The sequence below is a fragment of the Acipenser ruthenus genome, chromosome 3 (genome assembly GCF_902713425.1).
Source record: "Acipenser ruthenus chromosome 3, fAciRut3.2 maternal haplotype, whole genome shotgun sequence".
In the NCBI taxonomy this organism is placed as follows: domain Eukaryota; kingdom Metazoa; phylum Chordata; class Actinopteri; order Acipenseriformes; family Acipenseridae; genus Acipenser; species Acipenser ruthenus.
The window spans coordinates 40,776,562-40,799,475 of NC_081191.1; the positions used below are offsets into that span (position 1 = coordinate 40,776,562).

At 38.4% G+C, this 22,914-nt stretch overlaps 1 protein-coding gene across 15 annotated transcripts in view; it reads right to left on the minus strand.

Annotated features, from left to right (window-relative positions):
* LOC117394800 (poly(rC)-binding protein 3-like) overlaps window positions 1-22,914 on the minus strand; it is a 407,378-nt gene that overhangs the window by 59,943 nt on the left and 324,521 nt on the right. For all 15 annotated transcript variants that reach the window (XM_059012934.1, XM_059012930.1, XM_034920769.2 and 12 more), the window contains 4 exons: window positions 15,363-15,522; window positions 5,910-5,933; window positions 5,777-5,809; window positions 5,269-5,385 (listed from right to left, as the gene is read on the minus strand). In XM_059012934.1, coding sequence (XP_058868917.1) covers window positions 5,269-5,385; window positions 5,777-5,809; window positions 5,910-5,933; window positions 15,363-15,470 — 282 coding nt within the window. In that variant the 5' untranslated portion in view covers window positions 15,471-15,522. The remainder of the gene's footprint in view (window positions 1-5,268; window positions 5,386-5,776; window positions 5,810-5,909; window positions 5,934-15,362; window positions 15,523-22,914) is intronic.

Sequence of the window (22,914 nt, forward strand, 5' to 3'; positions counted from 1 at the left end):
CGTGCTCTTTAATACACAATTAAAAAGCAAAGTAAAGAAACTAATTTAAATGGAGTAAAAATTAAAAGAACAAAACAAACAAAGGAAAAACCAAGCCAAAATGGCTGCCCTCCTACACTTGCAAACAAGCAAGTGTAGGAGAACAAAAGAAAAAAGAAATAAAATGTGTTTTTAAAACACTAAATAAAAGTTTTGATAAACAAAAAAAGTGCCCTGCTGCTTCAGAAATAAGAATAAATCAAAAGATTTTGAAAATAAAAAGTTGAAAACACTGTTTTATTGATTTTTAGCAGGAGCTTTCGTCACACACGTCTGCTCTTGCTCAAGGGTGCAGCAGCAGTGTCCCCCACCTGGGATTGAAACCATGACTCTCCGGTCAAGAGTCCAGAGCCCTAACCACTACTCCACACTGCTGCCCAGCTTGCATTAGCTTAACAAATGTGTACTTGCATTAGCTTAACAAATGTGTACTGTAAACAATGTTTTATTCAGAATTGGTTTTAAAGGGACATTTAAAAATAGCTACAAAGCACCAACTCCCTTAAGAGATATGGTGTCCATAAATAAATAGATAAAGTACATACCATACATACATACATTAAATAAAAAGAATAGTGAGCACCAAATACTTCCCAAATTATTTACTTTTCAAGCTTTCACTAGGCAAAATTGTACTTATTAGAAACGTTTTAGATGCATTCATGACCTTTATTTGTGTGCTAACAAAGCCTGAAAAATAACTCCTAATCAGTGCTTTTTCTGCCATGTTGTTTAATTTCCCCTGGCATTATTTCTTTATTTTTTTAAATATTGAATATCGATTACCTACTCATTTTTGAAAAATACCGCTGTTGCATTGTGCCTGAGTTTTTAAACAATTCAGATTCTCATTTTAGCCATTGAAAAAACTAAAAACCTACCAGTATAAATTAGTGGCAGTTAACGGTACTATGTTTTGAATCAGAGAGTGAAATGAAGACAGGACTTCCACGGGATCCGCGGGACCCACGGGATTCCCGCAGTACGGGAAAAAAATTGTGTTAAATTTTGCGGGATGGGATGGTACAGGAGTGAAGCTCACAGCAACGGGCGGGACTGGGAAATAAAAAAAAAACCTGTCAAGACGGGCAAGAACGGGATTTAAGCTTCCGGGAATGTGAAGGAATGGGACTACTCTGCCACCAACAGACAGGAAGAGTGTTTTTTGCTCTTTAAAGTCATAAAAGAGCCTATGACATGGAACATGACTGTTACCATAAACATACAAAGTAATATTAACAGGTCTCACTTGAACATATAATCACATTAATTTTACCAAATTATGTTTAATCACGCTACAATTAATCAAATAATACCCGTAAATACACGGAGGGCGATCTCCATTTCCTGGTGTGGGACCAGGAGACTGTGACCTCAGGCTCCTTGCATCTGCCAGTATGGCTGACCACGACAGTGAAAGTGAGAGTAGCCTAATTTTATCAGTTTCAGACACCTCTTATGAATGTGAATTATGTAGTGATGGATCTGATGTAGAGAGAGAAAACAGGGATTGTCTCCCGTATCAATTCGAGTCGTATGCCTCCGAATCAGAAGGGTCAAACTCGGAGACTCCGACAACACCAACGCGGACGGACCAGGACAATCAGTGTCTTGGCAACACGGAATGATTAATAAAAACCCTTACGTTTAACATAGATTGATATTTAAAATATTTCATATTACCCATAATTGTATAGGTTATGTCAGTCCTTTAGTTAACAATATTGATACATGAATTATTACTAGCAGAATAACCGAACGTTGTGGATTTCTACGGGCATGAATAACATATCTATCTCTATATACATATGTACAGTATATTAAGGATGTGCAAATCATAATGTAGAGATGTCAAAGGCTATGATTTGGCCGTAGCAGCTACTATTTTCTGGAGGTACTGCTTCGGCGCTATGATGAAGTGGTAAGTATAATACTACGATTTTTAATAAATAAATACATGATGGATACTCCCTGAATGTTTATGAAATATTATTTCAATACCATGTTTTTTGTTGTTTATTTATGTTTTTAATGAATTAATAGTTTGTAATACTGTATTTCACTGACAGTTTATTGTGGCATAGACATACTAAAATCTCTGATCCGGGTTGCTTAGTAACCGATTTAGAAACTGAAAATGCTGCACAAAACTCTAAATAGTTGTTTTTATATTACCGAATTTATATATTGCACCGAATTTATTTCATTATATTGCACATTGTGCTTATAAAGACCCTGTGCTTGCACTGTATTTTTTTCTGTAAAAACAAAAACTAAAAACAAATTACTAGTAGTATACCGGTAGTGTTTAATGCAAAACCGTATAAACCCAAATTTTATACATGAATACGAAAATATCTGTACCTCCAAATAATAGTTGATCTCTATTCATCACTGGATGGGATGGGACTGGATTTATTTTGACAAGACAGGATGGGATGGGAATTGAAAAAAAAAAAGTTACAGGACGGGACGGGACAGGAAAAATTTGGACAGGATTGGAAATGATTACTCTTTCATGGGATGGGATGGGACAGGAACATTTTTGATAGGACAGGACTGAAGTTTCAATCCCATGGTACTCTCTATTTTGAATGCAGTTTATTCATTTTGTCGCTTTACAATGCTGGTAGGATGCAGTCTGCTTGTTTTTCTCCTGGTCGACTATAATTATTAAAAGTGAACTCCACCACCGCAGGCACTTTTAGTGTACTCTGCATGTTGTTGTTGTTTGGTTTTTTTTCGTGTCTGTGACAAAACTCAAAAATCACTATTTTCCTCAGGATTTACTGTGATCAGTGAACAGAAATCTCTCTTTTCTTCCCGCCTACACATTTCGATTCCGGGGCTCCCTGCTGTTTTGACGTTATGATCACAGAACGGTGCTATAGGCTAGAAAGGTGTTTTCTATTTCCTTAACAATGGTCTTAACAGGACAGGAACCTGTTTATGTACAAAATGACAAGATGACTGCATGTGTTAGAAAGGGGCTGCATGTATTGAAAATTAAATAAGTCATAGATATATATATATATATATATATATATATATATATATATATATATATATATATATATATATATATATATATAATAAAGCTGTCTAACAAGGATGAGCAATACTTGAAGATAATATCCTTAAGGAATAGAAAGAAGACAAACGTTAAATTGACAACAGAACTGGCAGAAGGCACAGGTGTCGTTGTCCATCCATCAACAGTCCAAAGCAGCTTTGACCATTGTTCCATTGTCCAATTTCTGTGTTCTTGTGCATATTTCAGCCTTTTAGTCTTGTTCCCCTTTCTTAACGAGGTATTCTTACTGCAACACAGCCTTTAAGTCCTGATTTCAAGAGTGACCTTCGTACTGTTGATTTTTGGTTTACTCCATCACCCATAAGCGTTCATTTTGGACATTTTTAAACAGACAAAATTTGTTCTGCAGTATTAAGGCCAACATTTAATTGGCCATTGGCAAGTGATTCAAAGAATGACAAACTCAAAAAAACAATAGGAGACATGGCACTTTTTACAAATCCTTAAACAAAAGAATGACAAAAGTGAAACTGTCGGCTGGTCTTAGGTCATCCCTATAATGATGTGTATAAAAGTAAAAACAGTAACAACGTTATGACAGTGGATACTTTACAGAATGCAATAGAAAGAAAGCAACATTAGCAAATGTATGAGTCTCTGTCATCCAAATGCTAGTGTGCAGAAAAGTGAATACCATTGAAAGAAAAGTGATGTAGTTTGTGGCAAAATCTATTTTAGTAACACATGAACTATAAACTATGTTTCACACATGACCCTGTAATATCTTTGATGTGAAGCTATTGTATCTCTTTTTGAGGTTTGTGTTAAAATCGAAAATAAAACTGAAATATGCAATGCTTTATACAATATAGGCTCTGCATTTGCCCCTACTCCTTCAGCAGCTTCTTTCCTGTCATTAACCAACTAGCTTCTTCCCCTATTGGCTGTCAAGTTTTCAGCAAGCAATATGCTTTTACCCAGAAGACACTGCTGAGGTGAAATGAGCCAGAAAGTGCAAGAGAAAGGCATGGAAGCATGATGCTTTCTTTAACCTAGTGGAGAACCTAGTGGGTTTTAAAATGCTATAAGATGTGTTTCTTTAAAAACTGATCACTTGAGACCTATGTAGATAATATAATTGTAAAGTAGGTAAGATTTATTTTTGAAATTACTTTAATACTAAAATGTAATTCTAAATGTCTTTAATAGATGTAGATGTAGGTTTCATTCTGTTACTCACAAAACAATCTGCACAATAAATCTGCTCAAATTTAGATGTGTCTTATGACATTCTATGGGCATCGTTATTCCTATATAAGAATGTGGCAGAGTGGTTGCAGTGATGTCACGGACCAGGAAGGAGCAAAGTATAAACAAAGAAGGGCTGGGCAAAACTGAAGCGCAACCGACGCTCAGCACGTTTTTTAAATAATAAAACAAAATATTTAAACAAAACAAAAGACAGAAACAAAAGGGCACATTGGTCAAACAAAACAAACAAACAAACAATTATACTAACAAATATTGTGCTGGCGGTTCCAATAGCAGTTGTTTTCGCTTTTCTTTTACCTCTATTTCTCCTCTCCTTAACTCCCGTTCATTACTCCCTGAACACTCTCTCTCCTCGAGTGCAGAAAAGCTGCAGGTTTTTATACAGGTGACCATCTCCCGATTAGCAACAATTAATCAATGAATTAACTTGGGAGATGGTCACCTGCTGCACAAGGTTTTAAAAACTTACAAAACAAACGCACAGCTTTTTGCCATCATCTCAAAATAATAACTGCAATAATAACTGCATAAAACTACAATAATAATAATAATAATAATAATAATAATAATAATAATAATAAAACATACATAAATAAATATAAAGGGGTGGGCACTTTGCCACAAAGAAACACACAATTTTTATTTTGCAGCACGCCTCTAATTAAGAAATATTCTTAACAGCAGCCCTTAATCACTTACAACCACTTACAAAACAAGTCTACAAACTACAGCTAAGTTGTCTATTAGTGTCAGTGCTACAAGCATTATTCAGGATAAAAGTAATTTACTTGTAGTTTGGGAAACATTAGGTCAGAACATCAAGGCATGACTGTCTGTTTTTATGTAGCATTTATTCGACAAACCACAGAAATATTCAAATTATTTCACTATGGGAAAAAAAAGGTTTGATTTACTGTACTTACCTCTTCAAACTTAAGTGCAATCATGGAAAAGGCTTTGAAAATGGCATCTGTGGGGCCGGTAATTGTGACAATCCTCTCTGGGCAGGATCCTTCTGAAATGTTGATTCGAGCACCACTCTGGTAAATTGAGAGGTTTAGTTAAGTTTTATTACATTTGCATTTGGATTTAAACAAGCATAGGGCACTTATGAGTGATCCAATTAAATGTTGATGGGATCGGATTGCAGCAATAGCATATTTCAGTATAAAATTATGGGCCAGATTTTCAAAGTTATTTACTCTGAAACATAATTCGTTCAGTTTATTTTCAGGAAGAGAAAAAAAACACCAAATACAATTGTATGGGTGTTGCTTTCAAAATTGCATGAAACAATATGAGAAATGCCACAAACTCAATGTCATCAAACTATATTTGTTTGGATCACCCTGAGAATGATTGTCATGTCAATCTGACATTTTTAAATCCTGTCTCTCTAGAATTGCAGAACACACAATTAAAATTACTTACCTCTTCTCTCATCTTTTTAACTGTTTCCCCTTTCTGAGAAAAAAAAAAAACACATCAAAGTTAGAAGGAAAACGTTGGCGGGGGTGTTGTCTCTTATCAAAATAAATTAAAGATACCAGATAAGTGTACCTACTTTTCCAATAATGCTTCCGACTTCCTAAAAAAAAAAAAAAAGTAAATCACAATATTAGAAAAAATGCTTTAACCCTGAGAATGCAGTTTTTGTAAGAACCTTGAGGTTTTTTTTTATTTATTTTTGTGTTGTGCCAGTAATGGACTATTAACACAGAGTCCACCTTGTCTATCTCTGGGAGCAGAATCACTGTTTGAGTAACAAGGGCACTTCTACTGGCATTTCCAAAATCGGAATTACTACTCAAATACATTTTATACACACAGGTTTTGTCGCTCAACTCTGAAGTTAATTTTTTTTTTTAAATCACATTTTCTCATGAAATTGGCTACTGCACTTCCACAATAACCATGAATGGAAGTTTAAGGGTGCGTGAAGGAAAGGGGGGAAAGTTAACCAGAGGCATGCCTGTACCTCCTATATTTTATTATTGGTTTTACAGTAATGTGAAAGCCAATGCACCTGCATCCCATAGATAAAAAAGGAGTCTGCTTATCTTAAATGTTAGTGTCAGAGGGTTCTTCAGATTTCATAGGCTTAATAAACAAAGTATCCTACTTGCGCTCACACATATTTTATGTTGCTTAAACTGTATTATTAGTGAGATGGATCATGGAATATCATAACAATTACTGTTAACTTCCCCGGTGATCCAAAGCGGCTCTATTGCTCACCCCAGCCCAGGCAGCTCTGGCCCTGCCCTGATCAATCAGCATTACAGAGTACAACCTGGTTACAGCGTCTGCTTCAGGCTCCCAATCAGCATCCACCATCTGACGTCACGCCTTATCCCCGTTGATCCGAAGGCAAGTAATAGAAGATAGCCAAGTACCACACAGGCCCCGCAGTCACAGACACACACACAGCTCTGCACCGCCTGCGGTCACAGATGCTCTGCACCGCCCCGCGGTCACAGACTCGCCCCACTTTAAAAGCCTTGGTTGACCCCCTTCGTAATCTCCCGTAATGCCATTCATATGCAAAAATCTTCGTTCTGCTTCCTCCGAACTCAGAATCACTGAGTTTCTAATTCAAGTAGAGATGGACAAAGAATTCATGGCCAGCCCCTTCCCAGCTCCTTTCTCCATCTTCAGGATTAGCCCCAAAATATATTGGGAAAAACTCCTAATCATCGATCTTTCCGCCCTGGGAGGCAGTTCCACTCCAGTCTCAATGGACTAATTCCCCACGATCAATTCTCCCTTCTTTACATTACAGCTTCCAATGCTATTAAATCCATCAAAGCAGCAGGCCACAGCGCCTGGCTCACAAAAGCGGATATTAGACGCTTTTAAATCATGCCCATTCTTCCCTCCCTCCAACAACTGTTCGGGATCCGCGGGGAAGACAACTTTCTCCTTATATCCCAACCTTCTGATCCCCCCCCTCCCCCGCTCAAGCAATCTTCAATCAGCGATCCCTGTTTTCTTCAGTAGGCGTCCCACTCTCAAGATAAACCATCGGCCCGATTAGAATTCCTCGGAATCACCTGGGAAAAAGCCTGGATTCTCACTTAAAAATATCTTTCAGAAGCAAGAAACCCTCCTCCAGAGCTTCCAAAGCTCCAGCTTTCCTCCAATACTTGGATCGTGGCAGCATTTACACAGTCAGGCTAACACTAACTCCCATCTAATATGTCCGCTTATTCTCTCAAATACTACAAACATTAATACATGGTGAGAGACATGGTACGAGACTGGAAATCTGTCTTGATTATGAGTTAAGGAGTTCCATTATTAGGAGTTGTGAAAACCCAAATCTCTGAATGTGAGTTCATCTTTTCCATTCCAAGCAGACATGGTAGTAGCAAACCGCTGATCAATCCTGTATTAACTAACACATAGGATGGTCGGCATCTCATCTCTCTAGACATCAGAATGTGGTACAACTTGCTGCAACACTGGAACAATCAACAAATGAAGTTCCAGCAGCTCATCTTTAATTGTTCGGATATCAGTTTCCCACAATTTCATCATCCAAGCTTGCATCTTCCGAGCATCTACAATAATGCAGTCATCCCAGCACAAACCCAACCCTCTCCAACCTTCTCCTATCAGCAAGAACCTATATGTTAGCAGCCCTCTCTCCACCCGCTCCTCTTATGCAACAGGCTGGGCAACCTTCTCTACTTTCTGCGCTCAGAACAGGATATCCCCCACACCCTTTAACAAAAACTGGATCGTAGCTTTCATCATTCATGCTCAGGACACACTGCATTTATCTCCAACCTCTATAAAAACCTCCACTTCCACAGCGTGTCCATCCCCTTGCCGACCCATCTCTCCATCCCAGCAGTACATCTGAGACTCTGAGGAATGACCAAGATCCTCCCTCCTGCATCTCCTTCCAGACTTCCTATAACAACCGAAATCCTCTCTACCTTGATATAAATTCTCAGGTCAGGATGTTTCAATCCATTCGACGGCATCTTCATGGAAGCAAAGTGTCCAACCGCCGCCTTTGGATTTTTGAGAAGTTCAGAATTCACAGTCCCCTCATCATCCAATTTCCCAGCCATAGGCATCCGCTCCTGTGACCTCTCTCTAGTTCCAGATGTACATTACATCCTCTTCTTGAGAGCATCTAAGACAGACCAACTCCGCCAAGGTCAATTCATCCAAGTATCAAAGATAGATTCCCCTCTCTGCCCTTTCTCCTCTCTAACTAAGTTCATATCTATTAAAATACCTTTCAGTTCCTTAGACCCCTTCTTCATTGATTGCTCCAAAAGCATCATTACCAGACACTGGTTCTCTTCCCACCTCTACGCTCTCGTCACCAGAGCAGGTCTTTCTTCCCTATTCTACACCACACATTCCTTCAGGATTGCCGCAGCCTCTTCAGCAGCCAGAGCCCGCATCAGCCATCACCTGATCAAGACAATGGGACGTTGGCCGCCTTCAGCAGTCAATTCCTACATCCGATCACTTAATAATATTATTGCAGCTCACCAGTCAATAGCTAGTATGCCCAGATTAGGGGCGCCCTCTCCGCCAGGACTACCAGAGTTTTTCCCCTAATAGAAGGGTCTTTTCCTCTGTGCTGAGCGATGGCCGACACATAGCTTGTTCAACTAACCATCCATTTTTATTTATTTTGTTTGTCACTGTTTGTCTTTGTTGTCATTGTTGGTCTTTTCTTGCTTTTATGTTATACATTGGCACGCGGTCTTTGTTTGTCTTCACAGGTGCCGGTTCAGCAGGATGCCGGTGGTCATTCTTTTGGTGGGATAGTGACTCTCACTTCCCCGACCTGGAGTCCCAGTAACTCTGCAGGTTCTTTTTGTGGTCAGAGGGGACCACCGGCCACACTATTCTTTCACAGCTCATGTGCCTCAAGTAATCTGTCTTACTTCCTCCTTTACCCTCCTGGGACGTGGCTCTCTTACTCTTAGTGCTCAAGTCCCATAACTAACAATTATTTGTGTTATTTCAGATTCTTTTCTTCCTCAAGGCTTTGTATGATCCATTCCATCCTCTGAGGGTCGACCCTATAACGATTCCCCGATAGGGAAGGCTCTCTCAGTCGAGCCTTGAATCTCAGGTTGCAAAACACTCCCTTCCTCTCCCCTGGTTCCTGCCCCGTGAATTATAATATATCTGATATGCTTTTTCATGTTTTTACACCATGTTCAGATTTGCTTGGCTTCTTTTTAACTTTTTAAAATAAACTTACAGTGCTTTTGCAGTGGTACAAAGCACTAAATAAAAAAAATAAAACACCAATGCTAACCTATGTGTTAAAATCCCAGTATCTCAGAGAACACAAGCATACCCCCCCCACACAACACAAACACACAACAAATCAAAGGCAGCCAGGCTCAGGTGGAACGGTGTTGGAAATGGGAGGAGTGACACAGCTATATAAAGTGTATAGTAATACTAAAATTCTAAACGTTTTGACTAGTCAATGCCTTCATGCTATATAAAATAGTGACAAAGCAGTTTGATGGAAGAGAACACATATTTTGGATAACTAACATTGCAAAGTCAGATTTCCTTCTTCTGTACAGTCTTTTCAGAGCTGCACCAAAGCTATTAACAATGGGATTAGAATTGCAGTATAAAAACATACTGTCATGTATAGAGCTCTAGTTAAGATAATAAACCATGTGAACCTTATATATAGCTCCTAATCCTAGGCTATTGGGATAAACCTGTGTGCTTCAGTGGCTGCCCTCGCTAGTGTGAGATGTGAAAGGTTTATGTAACAGTTTGAATAAGATTATGAGAAACAAGCGCCACATTTAAGTGTGTTCCCGAAATAGAAGTTGATTCTCCAGCAATGAACCAGAGGGTATGGATAACTCAAAGAAGGCCTCTGGGCTTGTAGAATGTTTTTTGTCTTTTTAGTATCAACAATAATATATGTATGTTTGTATGTATGTAAGTCTGTATGTATTTGTTGAGCATGTCTATTGTAGTAGTGCACTTGAACAGGTTAGCACAACCAGCTGAAAGAACAAATTATTTTATCCTAATGGATCATTTTAGAGGACTTTGATGCCGAGTATTACCTGAAAGATTGTCCCAGGAAAAGGTCAAAGCTTATACATTTATGCACTTTCCAAAGATACATGTTATATATGTTAAAATACTTAAACTGTATTAAAAATCCAAAGGATACTTTAATGAAAACAATGATTATCTACACTGAACAAAAATATAAACGCAACATGCAACAATTTCAAAGATTTTTCTGAGTTACAGTTTGTATAAGGAAATCAGTCAACTGAAATAAATTCATTAGGCCCTAATCTATGGATTTCACATGACTGGGAATACAAATATGCATCTGTTGGTCACAGATACCTTAAAAAAAAGGTAGGGGCGTGGATCAGAAAACCAGTCAGTATCTGGTGTAACCACCATTTGCCTCATGCAGCACGACACATCTCCTTCGCATAGAGTTGATCAGGTTGTTGATTGTGGCCTGTGGAATGTTGTCCCACTCCTCTTCAATGGCTGTGCGAAGTTGCTGGATATTGGCGGGAACTGGAACACGCTGTCGTACACGTTGATCCAGAGCATCCCAAACATGCTCAATGGGTGACACGTCTGGTGAGTATGCAGGCCATGGAAGAACTGGGACATTTTCAGCTTCCAGGAATTGTGTACAGATCCTTGCGACATGGGGCCGTGCATTATCATGCTGAAACATGAGGTGATGGCGGCGGATGAATGGCACGACAGTGGGCCTCAGGATCTCGTCACAGTATCTGTGCATTCAAATTGCCATCGATAAAATGCAATTGTGTTTGTTGTCCGTAGCTTATGCCTGCCCATACCATAACCCCACCACCACCATGGGGCACTCTGTTCACAACGTTGACATCAGCAAACCGCTCGCCCACATGACGCCATACACGCTGTCTGCCATCTGCCCGGTACAGTTGAAACCGGGATTCATCCGTGAAGATCACACTTCTCCAACGTGCCAGTGGCCATCGAAGGTGAGCATTTACCGACTGAAGTCGGTTACGACGCCGAACTGCAGTCAGGTCAAGACCCTGGTGAGGACGACGAGCACGCAGATGAGCTTCCCTGAGACGGTTTCTGACAGTTTGTGCAGAAATTCTTCGGTTGTGCAAACCCACAGTTTCATCAGCTGTCCGAGTGGCTGGTCTCAGATGATCCCGCAGGTCAAGAAGCTGGATGTGGAGGTCCTGGGCTGGTGTGGTTACACGTGGTCTGCGGTTGTGAGGCCGGTTTGACGTACTGCCAAATTCTCTAAAACGACGTTGGAGGCGGCTTATGGTAGAGAAATGAACATTCATTTCTCTGGCAACAGCTCTGGTGGACATTCCTGCAGTCAGCATGCCAATTGCACACTCCCTCAAAACTTGAGACATCTGTGGCATTGTGTTGTATGACAAAACTGCACATTTTTTAGTGGCCTTTTATTGTCCCCAGCACAAGGTGCACCTGTGTAATGATCATGCTGTTTAATCAGCTTCTTGATATGCCACACCTATCAAGTGGATGGATTATCTTGGCAAAGGAGAAATGCTCACTAACAGGGATGTAAACAAATTTGTGCACAAAATTTGAGAGAAATAAGCTTTTTGTGCGTATGGAAAATTTCTGGGATCTTTTATTTCAGCTCATGAAACATGGGAACAACACTTTACATGTTGCGTTTATATTTTTGTTCAGTGTAAAATCATAAACATTTTGGATCATATCTAAGTAGAGCAATCTAACACCAAATGCCTGTAAAGTTTCATTCAGTCAAATTTTCATTCAAGCACCCAATTGCTAGCTAGTGTAAGGGGGTCACTTGTATGCACATTTAAATATATTTTATATTTGTAGACATTTTTGTATGTATTTTTTGATTACACACATTGATATGATTTCTTTATTTTGCACTTTATTTTTTGTATTATATTTACATTTTGAGCCCTATATTTGTTTGGACCTCCCTGTGCAAGTATCCCAGGAGTGTGATGTACAGGTAGTGGACAAAAAAAATGGAAACACCTGGGTAAACCAAGTATATTGAAAGCAAGGGCTTCCACACAGGTGTGGCTCATGCGTTAATTAAGCAAATAACATCCAAGCATGCTTAGGGTCATGTATAAAAATGCTAGACATGCCTGGTTGCCTATAATTATGACCTCAGTGACTATGAAAGAGGGGTGATTGTTGGGGCGCGCTTGGCAGGAGCTTCAGTGACCAAGATAGCTCAACTTGCTGATGTTTCACGAGCAACGGTGTCTAAGGTGATGTCGGCATGGAACTCCGAGGGAAAGACATCATCAGCAAAGGGCAACAGTGGGCGGAAGCGCGTACTCCAGGATCGCGATATCTGTGCATTAATTCGAAGTGCAAGGCAAAACAGGCGAGCAACTGCAGATCAATTGACTGCAAATTTCAACCTGGGGCGTGAGCAGTCAGTTTTGAGAACACAGAGCGGGATACCATAGTGGCCCAACGCCCTATAAAGTGACTTTACATTGGTGTTTCATGTAAGCCTTGTTGTTGTCTGTCACAATGATTGACGCAGGATTAGCGGGAGTGCCTTCTTTCAATTTCCCCCCGCGTAGTTTAAAAGCATCATGTAGTGCAGCCAGAGACTGCTTCAATACTTGGGTTATGCTTCTGTTTTTATTAAGGTAATGCTGTGTTTTATTTGTTTATTTTTACTGCGCTTTTAAAAGTACTGTAGCGTCGCGTGGAAAATGAAGGCAGGCTCACTCAGTGTATTGCAGGTTCTCGAATGCAGCAGTTTCTTATATCAGGGACTCTGCTCGGTAAGTAAACTCGCTGCTTTACAAGCCAATGGTACAGCTACAGCTGAGCAGCGTAGTGATACTCAGACTGTGAAAACAAAAGAAACACCTCACACTATAGCACACTGTAGGCTAAGTGCAGTCTCTTTTAGTAGTTTTCTTGGCTCTCTAGTCCCTCTTCTCTCTAGCTGTCCTCGGTTCTTCTTCAGTCTCTTTAGTCTCGTTCTCCTCTCTCTCTCTTTCTGCCAATGTCCTCACTCCTCTATTTATCCCCACTGTCCAGGCCACGCCCCTGGTACACCAGCCACCTATCCCAAGCATGTACAGACTTTCAACCCTCTTTTTTGTTATTTTTTTATTTTTTTAATTTGTTTATTTAGCAGACGCCTTTATCCAAGGTGACTTACAGAGACTAGGGTGTGTGAACTATGCATCAGCTGCAGAGTCACTTACAATTACATCTCACCCGAAAGATGGAGCACAAGGAGGTTAAGTGACTTGCTCAGGGTCATACAATGAGTCAGTGGCTGAGGTGGGATTTGAACCCGGGGACCTCCTGGTTACAAGCCCTTTTCTTTAACCACTGGACCACACAGCCTCCTTACAATAGTGTTACAATAGTGTTGCAATAGGGTCCCGCTCGCGCTGCAAACCGTCCTCCCAATTGGTGGCAATTCTCCCATCTCTGACATCACTGAACACCTGCTGGTTGTAACTAATTTGGCTCTGGGCCAAAGAACATTCCAGAACGCTCTACTAAAGCAGACCCAGGGTAATTACAGTACTTTTGGGATTGGGTTTGCTTGTATTTTATTGTAAGATTGTGTTGGTGATTATTTTAAGAAATAATTAAAAAATGCAGAGACTGCTTCAATGCGTGACTCAGGTTGTGCTTCTGTTTTTATTAAGATCAACGCCATGATATGCAACCCTTTATGTATATGCCTGTCTGACTAAGAGAGAGCCCGCCCCACTGTGAAAGTTTGATCTGCTGCAGGATCTCGCTGACAAGCTTGTATCCGGTCTAAATGAATTGTCTATTTGCAGATCCTCGGGGGTAAACTAATGTGAAGTGAATAATAGTGGATGTAAAGGGGAATGTCAAGCATTAAATGTGATGTATAAGGGTTGGTGTGGGCTGGCTGATCTATAACTTTTAAAACAGAAAGAAAGAAACATTTTATGATTTTAAGGTCAGGGTTGTAACAAGCAACTTGATTTTAGTTATTTTTTGTTTTTGTGTTTAAAATATTTTGTCCGCTTTTATTGACTTTTAAAGAAATAGTTGCCTTTTTGTGGTTGGAATAGTTTATATTTTACTGAGCAGGATCTTTGTAAGACTAGGTTTTGTGGGGTGTGTGTCGGGCTGCTACCAGAAAGGGGATAGGTTGGGTACTAGCCCCTGTAATCAAAGGTCGTGGTGATTTAGATTGGGGTTCCATCTAGGTAAAGCATAGCATTTAATAGGTGCCTTCCTCCTTGTAGCTAATTGGGAACTGGTCGTGCTGCTGGGGATATTAGAGCTCCTTGTATTATTTACTTTGCAAAATAAAGAAAGAAGTGGCTTCCTGCATCTTTTTTACCATTATATTTCTTGTGTTCTGGTGTATGTGTGCAGTGTTGCTGATCTGTGCCAGATTAAAATAATTTGCGCATGGGACCCATAAATATATATATATATAAAACTATATACCATTTCTGGGGGCGTAAACCCCCAGTGGCGTAGTCGTTAAACTTGAATTCCAGCACGGCTTGTAAGCCATTCCCACTGATAACACTTTCATTCTGACATGGGGAAGAGCGCTACACTAGTTCAAAAGAAACAAGCAAAGCCATAAAAAAAAAAAATATCTTAACACACAAAAATGTTTTTCAGCTCATTATAGCAACAATATCCTCTGCAGCAGATATTATCTGTTAGATAACTGACCTTGTATTTCATTAAGGACTTTAACTGTTTTCCTATATATTACCTAACAGGTAATAGTGTGCCATCCATTATTTTGTACAGATAATTTCATTCACAAGCATTAGCTCTCTGTGTTTACTGATTAATTAACTTGTATGAACTATTAAGACTATTAAGATCCCCTTCATGTCAATTGGTGATACGGTACATTTTTGGGATTCCTTAAAAAATAATGTGCATCAGATGTGCTTCCAACAGTATTCAATAATGATTTGTTGTAAACTCCAGTTACACTTGTGGAGTAATTTACCTTTCCATGCATTAGTAGCCGGATAGTCAGTGTGACATTGAGACCCCCTTCAGACACTTTTCCCTCCTTCGTGTTTATATTCATAGGCATGTCCATGTTCATATTCATGCTGGCTGTGACTCCTCGATACCGATGATCCTTATTCTCACACAGAAACACCCTGTGGAAACAAAGGTACAGTTTAGTTTACCTCCAGTAACACGCTCATATCCTTTGTGGAGGTCTGATTGCAAAGAGCATTCTTTCTTGATTGATTAAAGTACAACTAAGGTCAGACTCTTGAATGGAATACAAACGGTTTCACACAAATTGCTGTCCACTTGCTGCAAACTTAGTAAAATACTAGGGCACTTCTAGACTTTTAAGATAAACAATTGTTTTCCTTGATGCCATATCATTTTAGATTCTCTTTGGATCTCAGAAGCTGCAAAGCTTAGCTTAGCAATAGCTCATTAATTGGAAAGGGATATTAGTTGCTGCAGAAAGCTGAATATGGGCCCAGAGTGCCATCAGCATGAGGTTAGGAAACAAGGCAATGATGGAGATGTTGTATTTAAGATTAAGTCATGCACATACTGTACATACATACATACATACATACATACATACATACATACATACATACATCATACATAAACAGCATTCCTAGCAAAGTAAGGAAATAAAGCGCGCTAGAAAGGCCAGGCAATGGCTTATGTATAGCAGTGAACGGTGAACACACACATCTGTCACACAGCATTTCTCAACACCTCCCATTTAATTAACAATTTCTATAGCCAGACACATGGGGTTAATTGCTTCTTTTCCATCACTGCTCTTAGCTTTTTGACAGATAGCTCACGTGGAAAGCTGTAAAAGATTATTAACCCTGTAACCTTGCTGAAAAGGCAACCAATGAGGGGTCAACACTTATCAAATTTTACTGTGGTAAAAGTTAAGGTGAGTTGAGTAATTAATATAAACAAGTATCCATTATGAGTATGCCAAATAGCACAAAGCTGATTGAATTTCAAAAAAATCTTACTTTAAATCACTGTCAGGTCACTTTCTGAGAGTCACAAAATGGCACTTTTTTTTGACCCACTCACTTCTGAGTATGATCCAAGTATCCATGCAAGTATGATGGCTCGGAGTGTAAGTATGTGTATTCAGTAAACCACGATAAATCCATAGCATGGGCATTGGGCAAGTATGGATAAACGATTGCTGCACTAGTGTGCCATGGTACATTTTTAAAGCATTTTTTCTAATATAAACAAAGCATTATCGAATGAAAAATCTGACAAAACACTATTAAATGTTTATACGTTTTTTTTTTTTTTGTGACTGCATTTTACAACAATGTATCAGTGGCGGCTGGTGGCCAAAACAAATGGAGAGGCAGAAAAAAGGCAGAGGGCTAGGAGTCCCCTTAACCCTTTGCAGTCCATTTATTCAGTGCGTCTCAGGCACGTCAGGTCCAATTTATTTTCACACGCGCAGTTAATTTTAGATGCGCTGTTTAAAAGTATTTTTTTTCCACAGTCAAACGGGTTTAAAAGGCCCTGTATATCAACAAAGCACTCACTAGGCATCTCCAGCCCCGCCCCACCCTTTCGTTCGCTATAGCTTTCACCTATGTAATAAATAAATAATAATAATAATAATAATAATAGTCGTACATACCGATCAATCATCTCCTGATCACTCATTTTATCACCAAACTCCTCAATAATGCGATCCAAGTCATTATTCTATTACTATAACATCTCAAAAAAGCTCTGCAAATGTCCGTGATGTTCTCTGTGCGCTGATGCAGTATCAGCCAGCTTGTTTCCTTATGGCCGCCCATATGGGATGCCAGGGACAGGTATGACTAATCATGAGATACGCCTTTTTTTTTTTTCCGACTTGTCTCGGCTCCTGTCACTCCCACTCGGCCATTGAATGGTTTTCTCGGCCTTTTCTGATGTTGGACAGGGTCCGACAATGGACCTGATAGGAATAATTGCAATGTCGGACCAGGTCCGACAATGGACCGCAAAGGGTTAAGCCCCCTACAGAAGTAGAATCTTATTATCGTATTCTGACTGATAAAACCTTTCATATCTTCTTCACATTTTACCCCAATTCAGCTGTTAAACACATTTTCTTCACTAGCCAGCAGAGAAAATAAAACAGTAGCCCATCATAGTTTATTCTAATAATCTTAACTGTTACACTCTGCTAGTGTATGTGTAAAAATGCACTGTACACATCATTGATATAGCATTTAGATTCCAAGACCACGTCACTGTATTACAATTATAACAAATTATGTCCTTCTACCGCGCTTCGTTCCTTTCACACTCATCAGTACTACAATCCAAGGTCATCAATGTGGAAGGGCACACATCCAGTGATTGGCTAAAACAGGCAAAAGGGGAGAGGAGGCATGCCTATTTGTTAGACTCAGCATTCCCTGCAAGCCAGCTGAAGAAATGGAAAAATATGATTGTCTAATAGACATGCTAATCATAACTACAGAGGAGGCAAGAGTGCATCTGCCTCCTCCAAACGTACAGTGGTGACTGAGTGGAAAATCTGGATCAGACTACCTCTGCATTAAAGCTATGTATTTATTATTATGTTTAATATTATATATAAATAAATAGGGAAAGGTGAAAAATAAATAAAATTACATTTGAAGCTACTTGCTCTTGAACTGCAAACATAATTTACAAATCAACAGTACTTTGGTAAACTGTATACATATTTCAGTGCAGCAAGCTACCATTGATGCCATATTTTACTGTTGTTAAATAATCTGGAAAAGTATTAAATAGAACTGCAAGTTTCAGTTTATGACTAAGGCAAAACAAAGGTTAAAACACAATTCAGCCATTCCTCTGCAGAAATACAGTAACTTGAGTGACCTGGCTGTCTTTTTCTCTCTAGGTTCACCGTGGGAAATACTGGTTTGGATTTTCATTGGCACTCAGGATAATTGTGGCAGCGTGGCAGGGTGAAAGCCCTGCTGGTGCACGGGTGTGTGGGGAATATTGCAAAAACACGCCGGAATGTGTCAGTGAATTGAATAAAAAGTTGTATAAAAAGGGTGATCATGGGTGTTAGTTTAGAATTGTGATGGTGAAGGTATGGTGCGGTGCTGGTTGTTTGTTTTGGTTTTTTTTGTATTTGTGTAATTGTGAATAAATGCGCATGTGCGCATAAACCACAGCACTCTGGTCTCTGAGTCACATTGCCGACGCTACCCGGTCACAAGGATAAATACTGTGTTTGTGTTGGGCACCGTGACCTGGTGCTGGTGGTCTCAGTCAAGCTCAGAGTGCACACTGGTGCTGGTAGTCTCAGCAATAGCCATGTGGTATACCTTGTTAAAAGCATGCAAAATTACTGTGCAAATTATTGAGACAATTGGCAATTAACTTTATTTTGAATTATTATCATTATTATTATTATTAATAGTCATAGTAGTAGTCGTTGTAAGCGTTCCTCCTGTAGTTAATAAACATAAACGTCTTCACCAACCAGCAAAATCAACACGAAGAGTGATTAAAAATGTATTCAGTAAGAAAATGAGGCAAAGGGGAATAAAGCCATATACAAATGTATGACTTGTGTATATCATTTTCAACTAATTATTTCAAATAAAGTACACTCTTTATCTCTCAGGATTCTGATAAATAATCCACTGAAGCTGCTCTTGTGGGTTTATGGTGCCAACAGAACTCCTTGATAAAATTACAGCTTTATTATGCAAAGCTGAGTGCTCTTTGTTATTATTATTATTATTATTATTATTATTATTATTATTATTATTATTATTATTATTATTATTATTATTTATTAATTAATTTATTTATTTTTCTTGATACTATGATGACTCAAAATGATTGTCTGCATTTATTAATTGTTTAAGAAGATAAAAAAAGGATTAAAAAGGAAAGCAAAGCACAAGCTTTTGATTTAGCTCACTTTCGCAAACTGCAGCTTTTTCCTTTGGCAAAATAACTCCACTTCCTGTTGTGACTTACATATGTCTTTTTTAGTCAAGCAGCATAGTTAATAATCTCAGCAACGACAACGTCAACAAATGAATGTGAACCATAGCAAGCATTTCTAAACCCGTTGAGGAGCATTAGGGAATAACATACAATGGAATCCTCCTTACAGTGAGAGTTTAACCGACACTGTAATTACTTTCCCTCCAGCAGTAGCATGTTCCATTTTGTTTCGTGGCTCTAATGGAGCAGTGTGCCTGTCAGCTCAGAAAGTGTGCTGCAACAGCCCATGGGATTATTTCACTGGCCCCCCTGACACCAGCCTGCACAGTTACTTTTATTTAGGCTGACATAAGGAATAATCAGAGGCCGGTTTAATCTAGTGGAATCGTAAGAAGGAAGGACAAATCTGTACCTGTGTGTGCCAAGCCCTGAAGTGGCTCTCCAAACAATCATGAGTGTGCTGCTCCAGCCTGCGCCCCAGGCCCTCACAGTCCTCTGCTGAACACGCCAGGTTGATTAAACAACATTTGTAGAGCGCTTTTTCCAAGGAGTTTGCAATTGACATTTTATTTAACCCTTTTAAAAAATTCATAAAGCATTAAGTACTCATGTCTCCTCTGCATTTGAATGTTATTAAATATAAATATACACATTAGTTTCCTATACCACAAAATAAAAAAATATTCATCACATCTTTTTCATGTCACATACGTTTATTGGGTTTTTAATTAAAATGTCAACAATAATCTTAATATCTGAATTTGAATTATTGTGATGACTAGCTTTTAAATAAAAATGCTCCTCTTTTACTCCTGTTCATATTGTTCATGCTTTTAAAAGCTTTGTGTGCTGTATGCTACCACAAACCAGCCCTATTTATTTAATCAATCATACCATATTTACTGTCCACCATACTTTATTATCAAAATCGCTAAGGTCTGGTTTGCCTGCTTGAAACTGTCTCTCGAAAATCCGTTCAAACTTCAAATCATGCACAACAGTGACATCTCAATTGCTCACACTGAGTGTGCAAGGAGATAATAGTCATGCGAGTGGATAAAATCCAAGCCGAAGTCTAAGATGTTAAACTAAAATTGAAATCTTACTTGAAACAACCTGGTAGCCCGCACCAGGCTTTTCTAGCACTGTGAACTCCCAGTTTTCATTGTTTTTCATTCATTGCTAAGCACCAAGCCATTGTGGTACTATGACCCTGACCAGGTCACCTGAGGCAGGACTGTGGAGCAGCAGGGGCCCTGATCAGATTAAATAAAAAATGTACAGTACACTGACCTAATAGTCTGTCTGTCCACATTGGATACTTTTCCTGGTGAATTTGGCATTGTGGGGGTGTTAATAGTTTACAGTTTTGTTTTTCATAATCAGTATTTCTTCACAGCATTTTCCTTATACAATTACTGTAAATGGTGTATACATAGTCTTGCACAGAAATACATTTTAGAAGATGTCTATGTCACATGTTTTTGGTGCCCCTTCCGGCCACACCATCTATGGCAAGCCAAATTATCATTTAGAGATATCTCAAATTGCATTTTAAGATATCTTGAAATATTTAGAGATATCTGTAAATGACAGTTTGGTGCACCATGCTAGCCAAATCCACATATTATTTAAAGATATCTCTAAATCATTTGAAGATATCTTCAAATAACTTCCCGTTCATTTGGAGATACCTCTAAATCATTTCAAAATATCTCGAAATAACTTCCTGTGAAAATGCTTTTGAATGGACTTCCAGTCTATTTAGAGATATTCCCAAATGAACAGGAAGTTATTTGAAGATATCTTCAAATGATTTAGAGATATCTTTAAATGAACAGGACGTTATTTAGAGATATCTGAAAAGCATTTAAAGATATCTCAAAAACATTCAGAGATATCTTAAAACGATTTAAAGATACCTAAAAATGCATTTTAGATATCTCATTTAAAGCTCCATTTAAAGATATCTGTAAATCATTTTGAGATATCTCCAAATGTAATTTAGATATCTTAAAATGATTTAGTGATACAGTATCTTTAACTATTTGAAGATATCTTCAAATATTTTGAGATATCTGGAAATGATTTAGAGATATCTTCAAATATTTAGAGATATCTATAAATGAATTTGAGTTATCTCTAAATGATCATTTGGCTTGCCATACATCTGCCTTCTGTGCAACCAATACCGCCCCCCACAACATTGTGCTTGTTCCCTATAACATTACAGTTCATCTTTCAAACACCAAAGCAGTACATATTCTTTATAGTACTTTTTTTTAATTATGCATATTCCTTCCTTAAGTTCTTATTTTCTAATAGCAGGTGTTTTGTAACAAACTTATCAGTTATTAAAAGACAGCAGACTCCTACTTTTTTCTTTTCTTAGCACATTTTTAAATATTAAACTGACGATAATATGTTGTTTAAATTGTGTAAATTAGGCCAGAAACTAAACTTTTATAAAGCTGGAACAACAGGTGGGTAAATATAACACTACATTTTCCAACTCTTACCAACTCTCTCTTGAACTGGAAGCCACCAGCTGTAATCAGCTTAATGTAGAACAGTGTGCAGCAGAGTGGAAGTTTGTGGGTTAAGGCTAAGGCACCATCCTTGACTGACAAAGCTGTAAAGCAGAACTCGTTTAACTAGGGAAGTCTAGTGCCATCTGGTCTGTCACAGCGTACACTGGAGCAAAAAGACCTCCAAATCATCAACACTCACAAAGCTTGGCCTAGCTGTGAGCTGGCATTGACTCTGCAGGGATATTCTCTAGAATATCTCCTTAAAAGAACATCAAACCTGTAATTACTGCTCAGAAAAAAAAAAAAAAAAAAACATTTCCCAAAGGTACTAATTACCTTTCTTACGTTTTATTTTATTTCTGCCACATAATAAATTCATGTGCTCGTAATGTGTATACTTTGTGCTTGGGATTCCCAGCTATTTATTGCAATGAATAAACAAATTAATTACAAAAGTGACAAAAAACTTACTTTATTAAAATTTTATTTGAACTAAGCAAGTACAGAAATACCATCGGTATAGCATTACTAGGGCTGTCTTTTTATCTGTAAATAATGGCTTATTGCAAGACATTTCAAGATCTAATAATAGGTATTTCAAAATATTTCACAATTTAAACAATATTTATTCAAGCAGAAAAAAATTTCAACGTCACATTTAAAATCGATCATTTTCTCTAGTTATTATACAACAAATGTTCTGAAATATTTGAATGCTTACCTGAAAAACAGTAAATGCTAAATTGTATAATATTTCTTTTTTTATGTCCACCTTTTAAATTTTATTTTCACCACCAGTGAATTATCAAACAAAATAAAAACATAAATAAATGTAAAAATAACAACGGACACATGAAATGCCGCCTTTTTGTACTGGACAGAGCGATCTTTAGCAGAACTATTTAGCAGAAATGTTTTCGATCTTTGAAAAGCAAACTAAACTGACTGCCAGGTTCCTAAATGCAGTGTAATAGGTAGTGCATCAATAAGGCAAACGTTTGCTGTATTTATTTTTAAGTGACTGTGACAGGGAGC